General features: G+C 42.2%; 1 protein-coding gene across 5 annotated transcripts in view; it reads left to right on the top strand.

Moving 5' to 3' along the window:
- Window positions 1-2537: 2537 nt before the first annotated feature.
- TMEM131 (transmembrane protein 131) overlaps window positions 2538-14361 on the top strand; it is a 240839-nt gene continuing 229015 nt past the window's right edge. For 4 of the 5 annotated variants that reach the window (XR_004261859.1, XM_032255360.1, XM_032255359.1 and 1 more), the window contains exon 1: window positions 2549-3011. Coding sequence is in view for 4 of the 5 variants with exons in the window: in XM_032255360.1 (XP_032111251.1) it covers window positions 2822-3011 (190 nt within the window). In the remaining variant the exon portion in view is untranslated. Of the gene's footprint in view, window positions 3012-14361 lie in introns of all 5 variants that reach the window. The other variant, XM_032255357.1, reaches the window with a different exon arrangement.

Here is a 14361-nt window from a genome sequence, read left to right as displayed (position 1 = left end):
CATCACCTCTCCTGCTCCTAGTGGCTGTCAGGCATAGGGGAGGGTTCAGGTATGGCGGGCCTTAAAAGTTTATCCAACTATTGGGAGGGCCCCTTTAAGAACAAGAATACAAGCTTATAAATACACAATTAGGTGCAGAGCCTTGGAAGGAACTTGTGCAAGAGAGGGGGCCCTGCAGCTTAAGCTTCATTAGCTTCATGGTAAATCGAACTTATATCAAACATGTCTGTATATGTCTAAGATCCAATTACAGACAGATGCAAGTTATTTCCCATGGAGCTGCTGAGCCTCAGGCTAACCAGGGGATGTGGCTGATTGCTGTGTGAGAGAACCTGAGCACTTCATGGTTGGAAAGGCTTGTTTGTCCTGAACTTGGCAATGGGGGAAGGGCTGCTGACTGGCAAAGCTGGCACGCTGAGGGCTAAGCAAAAGCGGGTTTACATATCCTTGGGTTTGATCTTTTCCGTGAGTTAAAAGCCTTCCAGAAATCTCTTGCCTTAGAGATTTTAAAAGCCAACTTAGAGATAATAATTATTCCTAGTTTATCAAAACAAAATTTGACTACTCAATTTTAAGACTAATACTCAAAAAAGTAGTTACTTATTTATTTTTGGGGATGGAGTTTTTCTCTCGTGCAGGGTATAGTGCAGTGGTACAATCTTGGGTCACTGCAACTTCACCTCTTCGGTTTAAGCAATTCTTCTGCCTCAGCCTTCCGAGTACTTGGGATTACAGAAATGCACTACCACGCCCGGCTAATTTTTGATTTTTTTTTTTTTTTTTAGTAGAGGTAGGTTTTCACCATGTTGGTGAGGCAGATCTCGAACTCCCGACCTCAGGTGATCTGCCTGCCCACTTCGGCCTCCCAAAGTGTTGGGATTATAGGCGTGAGCCACTGCGCCCCGCCCTTAAATAGGTTTGGGTTGTTTTGTGTTTGTTTTTGAGATTGAGTCTCGCTCTGGGGCCACAGGCACATGCCACCACACCCGGCTAATTTTTGTATTTTTAGTAGAGACGCGGTTTCACCATGTTGGCGAGGATGGTCTAGATTTCCGGACCTAGTGATCCGCCCGCCTTGGTCTCCCAAAGTGTTGGGATTACAGGCGTGAGCCACAGCGCCTAACCCTAAAAGTGCGTTTTTAAATCATTAGGGTAAGGTCATAAATACATATTAATTTATGAATAAATTTAAGTGCTTGCTTGACACAGGGGGCTACATCACAGATTCTGGAGTTCCTTTTCTAAAGTCTTTCTAAAACCTTATTTTCCTATCTAGCTTGTTCTGAGACGTACTACGGGCAGACTTGGCCTTACAAACATATCGACTCATTCAACAAATATAGCTGAGGAAAGCCAAATGTCTCTGGGCTAGGAACTGGGAGGAAGTTACTAAGATGAGTAAAGAAGGACCCCCTCAAAAAATTAAATTAAGTCTTGGAGAGAATAGCCACGCACACCAAGAACCTCAACCTAAGAGGAAAAGCGTATCTAAGAGGCGTGAAATGGCTCGTGAAGAAAACAGGCGTCTTTAGAATTCTTCCAGATCCAGTGTAGTGGCTTACGTCTGTGATCCCAGCACTTAGGAAGGCCGAGGCAGGCGGATTATGGAGCCCAGGAGTTCGAGACTGGCCTGGCCAACATAGTGAGACACCGTCTCTTAAAAGAAAAATTAGCCTGGCGTGGTGGTGGGCGGCAAAACCAGGCCCTGTCTCGAAAGAGAGAAAAAGGCAAGGAAAGGAAAGGAAAAAGAATTCTTCCTCGAGAGAGGAAGCCGGTTACTGGATATTCGAAAGCGCAGTCTGCCCCTGCCTTCTCCTTCCAGGGTCACTGACGCTTTCTGCACACACAACGTGTTCCGCGGCAAAGTGGGCATAAGCCAAGGCAAGAGGACTGCATCACGCATCTCCTGGGTACCATGATTTGGAAAACCCAAGAATGAGTTCGGTGGGCCACCATCCTCAAGAAAGCACCATCAGGAACTGAGTCGGGCCGCGGGTATTCTCGACGTCAAAGAGGCCGAGGGGTATGCCACCAGGAGGAGTCACTGGAACCGCCCTTCCGCGCTCGTCTTGCGGTCCCGATACGCACTCAAACCCCTGGAAGGCTCTCACACTGTAGGGCAGAGCAGGCAGGCAGGCTTGTCACCGCGCCGGAGAAGCGGACAAGCCTCGCGTCGCCCCGGAACCCCACCCCTGCCTCGCCCACGCACCGCGGCGCCTGCGCGGCGAGGCCGCCCCATCCCCACGTGATCGCCGTCACCGCCTCCGCGAAGCGGAAGCGGCCATCATAAGTCCTGGCGGCTGGACCCGGGCCTGCCTCCCTCCTCCTCCCGCGCCGGGCAGCGGTAACGGGCTGGGGTTGTTCTGTCCTGGTTCTGTCTGGCCGTGAAGTCGCAAGCCTCTGAGAGTGGGACGAGGAGGCAGGGCCCAAGCGCTCCCGGGCGGACAGACTGACTGGCGGACCGCCCAAGCGTCGGCACAGCGGAGGCAGTGCCCAGAGCCGCGCCCCGCCCCTCGCAAGCCAGCTCTCAGAGCCCGTGGCCCGTGCCCGTTTCCAGTATGGCCGCCCGCCGCGCCTGACCCGCGGCCTCTCCGCTCCGACTCCTCGTAGGCGATGCCCAGGCCGAGGCCGTGACTGACACTCCAGCTCACACGCACGCACGGACCCAGGCCCACAACCGGAGCCCGAGCCCTGGGCTCGGAACCGTTGTCGCCCCCGGCGCCGCGGCCAGAACCCGGACCACGGCTTCCGCGCCGCCGCTGCCGCCTAGCCGAGAAGGGCCGCGCCGGACCTCGAGCGCGGCGGCCCCCGGCCGGCAGGGATGGGGAAGCGGGCGGGAGGAGGAGCAGCCGGAGCCGCCGCCGCCGCCGCCGCCTCCACGTCCGCCGGGGCCGGACTGGAGCCTACTGCCGGCCGTAGCGGGGGCCCGCGAAGCGCGGCCGCCGGCCTCCTGGGAGCGCTGCACCTGGTGATGACCCTTGTAGTGGCCGCGGCGCGGGCTGAAAAGGAAGGTGGGTGTCCGCTGGCGGCGTCCCTGCGGCGGGACTGTCACCAAGCTCTCGCGGAGCCCGGGAGGGCTGGGCCGGGAGAAAGGGCCGCGGCCGGGGCTCCGATGCGAAGTTGGGCGGTCGGGTACCGTCCCGAGCAAGGACCTCGCGTCACCCGCTGCACCGAGTGGCCCTCGCTCTCCGTGATTTCTTCCCCTGTCTCCTGTCACTGCCATTTCAAAACTTCCTGAGTTCTCTTACGTTCTTGCCACTTGACCGGCTAGGTTGGAGGGGCATATTTTTGGCTTTATTGCGGCTAATTGGTACATTTTAGGACACTGCTGTTTTCTTGATTGAGGTTTTAAAAACGTGCAGACAGAGCTTAATTTTAAATGTTGTGGTAAAAATAGACACAGCTTACAAAATTTCACTTTGAATTTTTTCAGACATTTCTTTGAGAGGGATCTTGGTCCTGTAGCTTCCTCCTTTAATAACTCTGCGGTATTGGTGACTTTATGCCTAAATACAGTTCCATTTAACTCTGTAGCAAGCTGTCGAAAGCCTGTTTACATTTCTTTATTTTAAAATATGTAATTCGGTGCGTTTTTCTTTGATGTGAAAGTCTTTAAAAATTAATGTGAAGTTGCCAGCTTGCAAACCTTTATCTATAATTTACAGCTAAAGGTTAGCCCCTATTTTGAAAAACTCTCATTAGTATTGTACTGCTGCAAAATGGGTACTTGGACAGGGTCAGAAATTATTTTGCAATCCTGAAGACTAAATCAGTGTAATTTCATCTACACTACCTGCTTTTGAGCCAAGGGACATGTGAATGGTCACAGAGCCTTCATGAAGAATTCACTAAATGAATACTTAAAAAAAAAACAAAAACAAGAAAAAACTAAACAAAACTTGTTAGTTTAGCTACCATTTTGCATGAAACTACAAGAAAACAATTTCTTGCCACGGTAACTTTAGAGTTAACGTTCTACTTTATGACTAAAGTCACTTGCCTTTCATTGCTATTGAGGTAAAAGCAAATACAAAGCAAATTATTATTAAAGTGCAAATGTGCTTCGGTTTACTGTTTTTTTAAATTTTTGTCCACAGTGCTACATTCCCTTATTTAACTCTTTAAGCAACTTTGGTCTGGGTTAACATTGGTGGAAATTATTCAAAGAATTTCCATCTACAGAAAGGATTAATTGATGGAAGCAAGATTATTTCCGGAATAAAATTTTGCTGCTTTAAGACTAGTCAGGCCTGAGGTTGTCATAATACATGATTGGCTACAGATCTGCAGTTAGTTGAGTGTTCTTTCTTATGTGTGATCATGGTACCTAGCATTTTGGCATGTAGTGGGTGTTCATTGAACCCAAAATAGTGCAGTAATTTAATGGACATTTTTTTGTGGGGGGGGACTTCAAGTAGACCTTGGTGAGTATTGTGTCCTTGTTTTCTGTTCCTTTGCTTACCTTGCACAGTGTCAGACACACAGGCGCTTAGCCTTTGTTTGAGTGAATGACTGTTTTCATGGGCCCTTAGCACAGGGAAATGAAATAATGGTTGAATCTAGTAAAGCATTAAGTTTGCATTTTCTTTCTACTGCTGCTTATTTTTCTAATAGCCATTTTATATGCTAATAAAACTTTACTCTGGGTAAAGTTATAAGTAAACAAAACTTTTGTTTGAGAACTGTCAGCCTAAAATATATTGCTTATTTCTTATTTGCATAGTTTATACATGTTTTAGTGCACCTCTCTAATATTTATAAATGTGCATAAGGATTGGACGAAGAGAATACTTGCCAGGGTGTTAAGTGTGTATTAAAGGAGGTGGTTGAATCAGCCAGTGGTCCTGGGTGAATCATATATCCTTTGTAGCCCATATTTGTCGATATGAACAATTTGTGTGTGCAGAGTTATCCAAAATATTGATGGGGTTGATACTAATACAGAACACAGGCCTCTACCCATCATAAACAGATCTGGTTCTAATTAAATATTCTGTGAAGGTATCTCCAGAAATGGCTTGTGCTTTAAACCTTCTTACTGATCATATTCCAGTATTGTTTCTGAGTAAGTAGGGGAAATGCAATTTATTTTCCTATGTGATTGTGATACTGTGAGTTTGGCATCTGATGAGACACAAATACAATATTTGCCCTAAAAGGTACTGTTGAGTTTTTCAGCAAATCTCTGGGCAGATTTCTGAAGATGGCTGAGTTCAGTTGGTCCATTTACACCCGGAGAATTTTTTGTGCCTGTCGAAGTAGCATAAACTAGCTTAAAATTTCAAAGTTAAGATTTACCTGCAGTTTTAATGATGGTTCTGTAGGTATTTTGCATGTTTGTATGTTTTTTCATGCATTACTATATAATTTCACTGGAAAATCTTTAAAAGACAGTAAAACTCATTGTCTCTTGAAGAAAAGCTGCAGAAATAACTTACCTAATGCAGTTTGTCATGTTTGGACTTGATGTTGATTTTCTTGAGTCAGAAGCATGGAGCATTCCGTGTCTTAACATCCTATATGTCTTAACTGAGCTCTTGGGAGTGTGCTGTCACTAGTCCAGAGGAAAGGTACCTTTGAGACTGTTTTGGCTGTGATGTAAAGTTTGTAAGGACTTTTGAAAGAGTTTCCAGAGATAGAAGTTACTATAATCACTACAAATAACCAGTTCTAAATTGGTGGCAAGATATTTCATGAGGCTAATATCAAGATATTGAGAATAGTGAAAATGTGTGTGAGTTGTGAAAATATATTTTAAAAATATGTAGTGAAAATACATATGTGTGTATATAAAATGTATAATTTTAATAGTCTTTTGAATTATAAATCAGCCCATTATGACTGGCAAATAAGACCATTTTAAAAGCATCATTTACCATGTAGTAACATTTCATTGTGAAGTGGGTTTTTGGAAGGTATTTAATTTATTATAAATGAGAAGCTATAGTTTATGTATCTAGTAAATATGAATTTGAATAAATTTTCAAGAATGATTGTTTCAATATATGACAATTTAAATTTCATTGTTACATGCTTTATTAATTGGCAATTAAATGACAGGGTAACACTTTATAGCCTTTATTAGGACTTTTAAAATTTTTTGCCAGTGTACTATAGTTTCATGCACAAATTTTGGTTTTCAGCTGTATTTGTGACATAGGTGCAAAACACAGTACAAAAATATAAAGCATATGGAAAAAGTACATAGGACTAAAGACTACCAGAAAAGAGATAAGAATCCAATAGTTTTCTAAGGGTGGTACAATTGACTAAGAGTGGTATTTACTTTTTCTTAGCCAAATTATTTTTAACCTGCTTATTACTCGACAGTGTTAAAATGTTTTTGAAAGTGATTTTCTTTCTTTTTTTTTTTTGAGATGGAGTCTCACTTTGTCACCCAGGCTGGAGTGCAGTGGCGCGATCTCAGCTCACTGCAATCTCTGCCTCCTGGGTTCAAACAGTTTTCCTGCCTCAGCCTCCTAAGTAGCTGGGATTACAGATGTGTGCCACCACACTTGGCTAATTTTTGTATTTTTATTAGTGATGGGGCTTCACCATGTTGGCCAGGCTGGTCTGGAACCCCTGACCTCGGGTGATCTGCCTGCCTCAGCTTCCCAAAGTGCTGGGGTTACAGGTGTGAGACAACGCGCTCACCCAAAGTCATTTTTTTAAGAGTGAGATGTGTTAACCCTTTGTATGGGGTAGAGTGGGTACCTTTTAACTTAGAGCCTAGTAAATAGAATATTATTTAATAAGTGCTTCACTAATGAACTTTCGTAGCTTGCTTTTACTAAAGGTTATTTGGTACTGTCAGGAGCATTGGAGTTCTATAGTTAGAAAAAGTGTGTCCTCTTTTCCTCTTGCCAATGACCATTTTCCTCTTCTTTCTAATTCTTACAGTGGATCCTCATAGACATGTGCCAGAAAGATTGCTTTGGGAGTAGATGTAAACTCATCTGTTACCATACAGAGTGGCAATAAGCCAGATTTCTCTTGGAGGAAAATAAAATCTTTGCTAGGTGCATGATATTTTAGGCGTTCTCTCTCTCTCTCTCCTGTATGTGACTCAAGCTCTCTGGGCCTTGCCAGACCAAGAGGCCCTTTTCCTATAGCTGAATTTCCCCCCACTTCTCTTGAGAGCAGCATCTGGCATTGTTTTGGTGACTCTCTGCTTCTTGGTTCTGGTTGTGCCCTAGCTGTCAGTTGCTGTTCTCCAGTTGTCAGCTGTTGTTTCCCCCTATGTGTGTCTAGCCGCTGGTGCACACTGCATATGTCTAGGGCAGAATTATCTTGCGCCACCTGTAGTTTTCAGTTTTTTTTTTTTATTAATGCCATGATTATTCTGCCTGCCCCATTGGATTCAGTTGTGACCCTCCACCAAGTGGCATCAGTGCCTGTTATATCCTCTTAGGATCAACTCTCCCACCGCCTTCAGCCTGGGGCATTGCAGCAGCCTCTCTCCTACCACCTCTCCATTTCTGTTCAGTCCTGCATGCTCCCGCTGAATTTGTGGTGTCTGTGTTACTCATTCATCATTCATTTTGACACTTAATTGTGTACTGCCTTGTTTAGCTACTTAAATGATTTAATGGGTGTCATTCTTTACCTAGACCGGAATTTCTGTGGGGCAGAACCTTTGTCAACATCTGTAGTACATACATAGCAGGCATTCAGTTTCGAATGAAAGTTTGCCTAAAAGGAGCTTATCTTCTTCTTTTTGTACCTGAGAACCTGGATTGAGAGTCAGAAGTATAGATAAAACTCTGTTCTGGTGCAGATGGCAGGAGGAAATCTGCTGTAATAGGACATTGAATAACACTTTTTTTCTTCCCCACATGTTGCTTTTTCTTATAACTAAAAGGAATTGTATGTACTTAACCATCACTCTTAAAATTTTTGGATTTTAAGATTTTCAGAGTCTCATAAAACCCTAATTTATAGATCATGAAACTGAGGCATAGAGAAGTTAAGTAATATACCCAAAGTGACAGGGCTGGTAAATGGTGGAGTCAGGATTCCATCCTAAGCCATCTTTCCCTTGAACCAAACTGTGTAAGCCTGAATGAGCACTTCAGGAATTAGATTTTGTTATATTGTACCAGCTGCAAAAAGAACAGACTTGACAGTTCATGCAAAACCAATGTATTAAGTATTCAAGTAAAATGTACTTTTTTGGTTTATTTTCTTAAACAGCCACAAGCTTTCATATCAGTTTCTCTTGACTTGTTAATAGTTAAAGTAATCACAGGCCATTCTGGACCATGAAGGTTCTTAAAAGGAAACCACTGAGCAGATAATCCAGGAAAATGAATATTTGGTATTCGAAGCTACTGTCTTTGTTCTTGATGACTTAGATATCTGGTCATATTGCTAAGGTTAAACAATATTGCCTTCTATAGATACTGCTTAGCTCCGGATTAGTGTGATGAGTTAGTTTATAAACTTGTGGAATATTCTCAGAAGCTGGCCCTGGATTAAAAGGAACTGGACATAATGCAAGGGTTGGTAGTGGCATTGCCTTGGCAGGGGAAAATCTCTCACAGACTTTCATTAGAGGTCCGAGGGCTTCAGAAGAAGTTCATTTATGGCGCTTTGTTCTTATTAGGGCATTTTCGAATTAGGTGGTCATTAGTTCTCATTTGTAGTTCCAAATCTTTTTTGTTTTTTAAATTCCCATGTGATTCCCTTTTTTTTTGAGATGGAGTCTCACTCTTTCACACAGGCTAGAGCGCAGTGGTGTGATCTCAGCTCACTCCAACCTCTGCTGCCTGAGTTCAAGCAGTTCTCCTGCCTCAGCCTCCCGAGTAGCTATGATTACAGGTGCGTGCCGCCGTGCCCGGCTAATTTTTATATTTTTGGTAGAGATGGTGTTTTACCATCTTGGCCAGGCTGGTCTTAAATTTATGACCTCGTGATCTACCCTCCTCGGCCTCCCAAAGTGCTGGGATTACAGGCGTGAGCCACTGAGCCCAGCCATGATTACTTTTCGAGACCAGCCTGGCCAAAGTGGTGAAACCCTATCTCTACTAAAAATACAAAAAATTAGCCGGGCATGGTGGCATGCGCCTGTAATTCCAGCTACTTGGGAGGCTAGGCAGCAGAAACTCTTGAACCTGGGAGGAGGTTGCAGTGAGCCGAGATCATGCCACTGCACTCCAGCCTAGGTGACACAGTGAGACTCTGTCTCAAAAAAAAAAAAAAAACACAGATGGAAGGTTTCTAGAATGCCTTCGCTATTTGCCTGATTCATTTTGTTGCATACAACTCTGCCGTTTTATGGCAGACTGAGGTGTAAGAGGATCTTTTGGATGGTCAGTCATGATAGAGTATGAAATTGACATTTTTATTTATTTTCTAAAAACTGCAGTCAAAAAACACATAACTGTAGGGTCCAGCCCTACAGGGTCCTGTGAGCCCCTCTCTACTGGTGCAGAGTCGAGAAACTGGAAATAAAAGACACAAGACACAGAGATAGAGAAAAAAGAGTTTGGGCCCAGGGGACCACTGCCAACCAAAGCATGAAGTCCGGCAGTGGTCCCAAGTGTCTGCATACTCTGACTTTTACTGAGTACAAAGCAGGGGACGGGGTAGGTAGGATCAGGTAATGGTGGCCAGTGATAGGGTCAGGTATATCGCGTGTCATAGGGTTGGGGGTCTAGGACTTTCAGGTAGACGAGATGAAGGAGCATAATGCGTCAGCACTTTTTCCATACTTGTCAAGAAAGAACAAAGACATTAAGATTTCTGTTACTTTTGCTGATTATCTCTTCTAAGAAAAAAGGAACCAGTTGCAGAAGCGGAACAGGAATGTGGACGTGGAATGTGACCACTGAAGCAGAGCATCATATAGAGACAATTAAGCCCCCGGATGTCTGCGGACTTCCCTGACAGCTGTCAGACCTACTGCAAGAGCTTGGAGGAGCAGTTTTCTCCTAGCTTCTCCAGGGAAGGAAACATCTTGGACTTCTCCTTCCACAGCTGGCTAAACAGTGGGCACTTCCCCAGCTCTGGCGCTGCTGCACAGCCAAGGTGCCCTCCAGCAGCCCTTATGCAGGCGTAACAGAGGACTTAGAGCGTCTTGCCTTAAGGTCACTTCTTTCACAGTGTCACCTTAGGTTCACACTTCCAGACCTGAGAGGCATTAGTAAAAGATTATGCGGAGTATATATACATATCTTAATGGTTACCTATAAATAACTGAGATCACCTGTGAATAACTACTATAGTTATATCTCTAGTTATTCTTCATTTATATGGGACCAGGCTTGAGACTTCTGACTTCTGTCTCCACACTTATGGAGTCCCCCACCCATACATAATAAAATACTTAATGATTTTTGTGTATACGGTTCATTAGTGTTAAGTATATTCACATTGTTGTGTAGCGGATCTCCAGAACTACTTCATGTAAAATTGGAGCTCTATACCTATTAAACAACTTTCTATTTCTCTCCCTACCTTTAACCCCCACCCCCAGGCTCCTGGTAACCACAGTTCTTCTTTCTTGTCTATGAATTTGACTACTTTAGATACCTCATGTAAGTAGAATAATGCAGGTTTGTGACCTGCTTATTTTATTTAGCATAATATCTGTAAGGTTCATCCATGTTGTAGGATGTGACATGAGTTCCTTTCTTTTTAAGGTTGAATTTATATTCCATTGTATGGATGTATCACATTTCGTTTATCCATTCATCCATTCGTGAACACTAGGCTCGCTCCCATCTCTTGGCTCTCGTGACTAATGCTGTGAAGTTGAGTATGCAAATATCTCAAGACCCTGGTCTGAACTATTTTGCATGTCTACCCAGAAGAGAGATTTCTGGATCATGTAGTACTATTTTTAATTTCTTAAGCAGCTATCACATTTCCATAGTGGTTGCATAATCTTACAATGTCGTGAATGGTGCACAAGGATTCCAGTTTCTCCATGCCCTTGCCAGCAATTATTTTTTGTTTTGTTTTGATAGTGGTATGAGGTGATATCTCATTATGGTATTGATTTGCATTTTTCTAATGATTAGTGATATTGAGCATCTTTTCATATCCTTCTTGGGTATTTGTATATCTCCTTTGGAGAAGTGTCTGTTCAAGTCCTTTGCCCATGTTATGATCAGGTTTTGTTGTTGTTGAGTTATAGGAGTTCCTTATATATTCTGGATATTAATGTCTCATGAGATGATTCGCAAATATGTTCTCCCATTTGGCAGGTTGCCTTTTCACTCTGTTGGTCAGAATAAAAGTTTTTGTTTGGTATAGTTACTTTTGCTTTTGATGTCATATCTGGGATATCATTGCCAAATCCAATGTCATGAAGCTTTTCCCGTAGGCATTTTATAGTTTTGGGTTTTATGTTTTGGTCTTTAACCCATTTTGAGTTAACCTTTATTTATGGTGTAAGATAAAGGGTACAACTCTATTCTTTTACATGTGGATATTCAGTTTCTCCAGTTCCATTTGTTAAAGAGGCTACCCTTTCTTCATTGAGTAGTCTTTGTGTCGTTGTATAAAAATTAATTGGTCATATATGCAAGGATTTATTTCTGGACTCTTTATTGTATTTAATTGCTCTGTGTGTCTGTCTTTATGCCAGTACCACACTATTTTGAATACTATAGCTTTGTAATATGTTTTGAAATGAGGAAATGTGAGACCTCAAACTGTCTTCTTCCTTTTCAAGATTATTTTGGCTCTTTGGGGTCCCTAGAGATGCTGTGTGAATTTTAGAATGCATTTTTCTACTTCCCTTGGGATTTTGGGATTTTGATAGGGATTGTGTTGAACCTGTAGATCACATTGGACAGTATTGATATCTTAACAGTATTCTAACCCATAAACATGAGATGTCTTTTCATTTATTTGTATCTAATTTTTTCAGCAGTGTCTTGTAATTTTCAGTGTACAAATCTTTCACTTTCTTGGTTAGGTTTATTCTTAAGTGTTTTATTCTTTTTGGTGTCATTGAACATAAAACATGCATTTTTGAACTAATGTTTTTAATCAGCGTATGACTTATAGTTGTAAATATGTAGTTTTTAGTAAACACTCCATATTTGAAACAAAAAAAAAATGCTGTATACTTAAGGTATTTCCTTAATTACTTGCCAATAAAATGAAAGATATTTTAAGCCCTCCTTAGTTCTAACAATTTGTGACTGTTTTTTAAACCACTTCTAATGATTGCAAAGTGATATGGCAGTTTGGTTCTTGAAAGCTAGTTTTTTCTGTTTGGTTCTAGTATTATGTTTGGATCAAAGGATGCACTAAAAACTATCTTGGCAGTAAAGTTTGAGGAATAGCATAGCCAACTTTATGGATTCAAGTTAATTAGTGATTTGTGAAAGAGGAGAGAGATCCAAGATGGCTGATCACTAGCAGCTTGGGATTGCAGCTCCCACTGAAAGAGCAGAGAACGAGAGGACGCCACACTTTCAGATCAATTTTTGTTGCTCACACACCAGGAGATTCCCAGCGGAGGAGCCCCGCGTGTCGCCAGCGTGACTCTTGAGGCTGGTGAGGCGGTTTTGCCGCTGCCATGGTGCGGCAGTTCTTGGTGCAGTCAGAAAAGCACCGTCAATCTTAAAGCCGCTGTTTTGACCGGCACAGTGGGTTGCTCAGATTCTAGCGCCGGGAATCAACAAGTCGGACGTCCATTCAGAAACCCAACTATAAAGACGGTAATTATAAAGACCACAGATGGATAAATCTATAACGAAGGGAAGAAAACAGCCTAAAAAGGCTGAGAATACCCAAACTCAGAACGCCTCTCCCTCTACAGGGGATCACAGCTCCTCATCAGCAACGGAACAAGGCCTGATGGAGAAAGACTGTGTTCCATTAGCAGAAGCTGACTTTAAAAAGTGGATGATAAGAAACTTCTGGGAATTAAAAGAACTTGTTCTAACCCAATGCAAAGAAACCAAGACCTTTGAAAAAAGGCTTGAAGAAATGTTAACAATAACACACAATTTAGAGAGGAATATAAGTGAATTAATGGAGCTGAAAAATACAACACGAGAATTTCGCGAACTATGCACAAGTCTTAACAGCCGAATTGATCAAGTAGAAGAAAAGATATCAGAGATCGAAGACCAACTTCATGAAATAAAAAGACAAGATTAGAGAAAAAAGGATAAAAAAGAACGAGCAAAGTTTCCAAGAAATATGGGACTATGTGAAAAGACCTAATCTACGTTTGATAGGTGTACCTGAATGTGACGAAGAGAATCAATCCAAGCTGGAAAATACGCTTCAGGATATTATTCAGGAAAACTTTCCCAACCTAGCAAGGCAGGACAATATTCAACTCCTGGAAATACAGAGAACACCACAAAAATATTCCTCAAGAAGACCAACCTCAAGGCACATAATCGCCAGATTCACCAGGGTTGAAATGAAAGAGAAAATACTGTGGGCAGCCAGAGAGAAAGGTCAGGTCACCCATAAAGAGAAGCCCATCAGACTCACAGCAGATCTCTCAGTAGAAACCCTACAAGCCAGAAGAGAGTGGGGGCCAATATTCAACATCCTTAAAGAAAAAAACTTTCAACCCAGAATTTTACATCCAGCCAAACTAAGCTTCATAAGCGAAGGAGAAATAAAATTTTTTGTGAACAAGCAAGCACTCAGAGATTTCATCACCACCAGGCCTGCTTTACAAGAGCTTCTGAAAGAACCACTACAAATAGAAAGGAACAACCAGTATCAGCCTTTCTAAAAAATACCAAAAAAATAAAGAACATCAACATAATTAAGAAATTGCATCAACTAATGGACAAAACAGCCAGCTAACATTAAATGACAGTATCAAACACACATATATTGTTATTAATTCTAAATTTAAATCGACTAAATCCCCCAATCCAAAGACACAGGCAAAAAAAGCCAAGACCCATTGGTATGCTACATCCAGATCCATCTCACATGCAAGGATACATAAAGACTCAAAGGGATGGTGAAAAATTTACCAACCAAATGGAGAGCTAAAATAAATAAATAGAAAGCAGGAGCTGCAATTTTTGCTGATAAAATAGATTTCAAAGCAACAAAGATCAAAAGAAGCAAAGAAAGATATTACATAAAGATAAAAGGATCAATGTAACAAGAAGAGCTAAAGATCCTAAACATATATGCACCCAATACAGAAATACCCAGATATATAAGACTTACAAAGAGACTTGGACCCTTACACAATAATAGCGGGAGACTTTAACATTAATATTAGATGGATCAATGAGACAGAATGTTAACATCAATATCCAGGACTTGAACTCAGATCTGGAACAAGTAGACTTAATTAACATTCATAGAACTCTCCACTTTAAATACACAAAATATACACTCTTATTAGTACTACATCAC

This window comes from Sapajus apella, unplaced genomic scaffold (genome assembly GCF_009761245.1).
Source record: "Sapajus apella isolate SASKATOON/1434 unplaced genomic scaffold, GSC_monkey_1.0 scaffold89, whole genome shotgun sequence".
Classification (NCBI taxonomy): Eukaryota; Metazoa; Chordata; class Mammalia; order Primates; family Cebidae; genus Sapajus; species Sapajus apella.
Note: the sequence above shows the minus strand (reverse complement) of the source record. Positions and strands in the feature narration are given on the sequence as shown.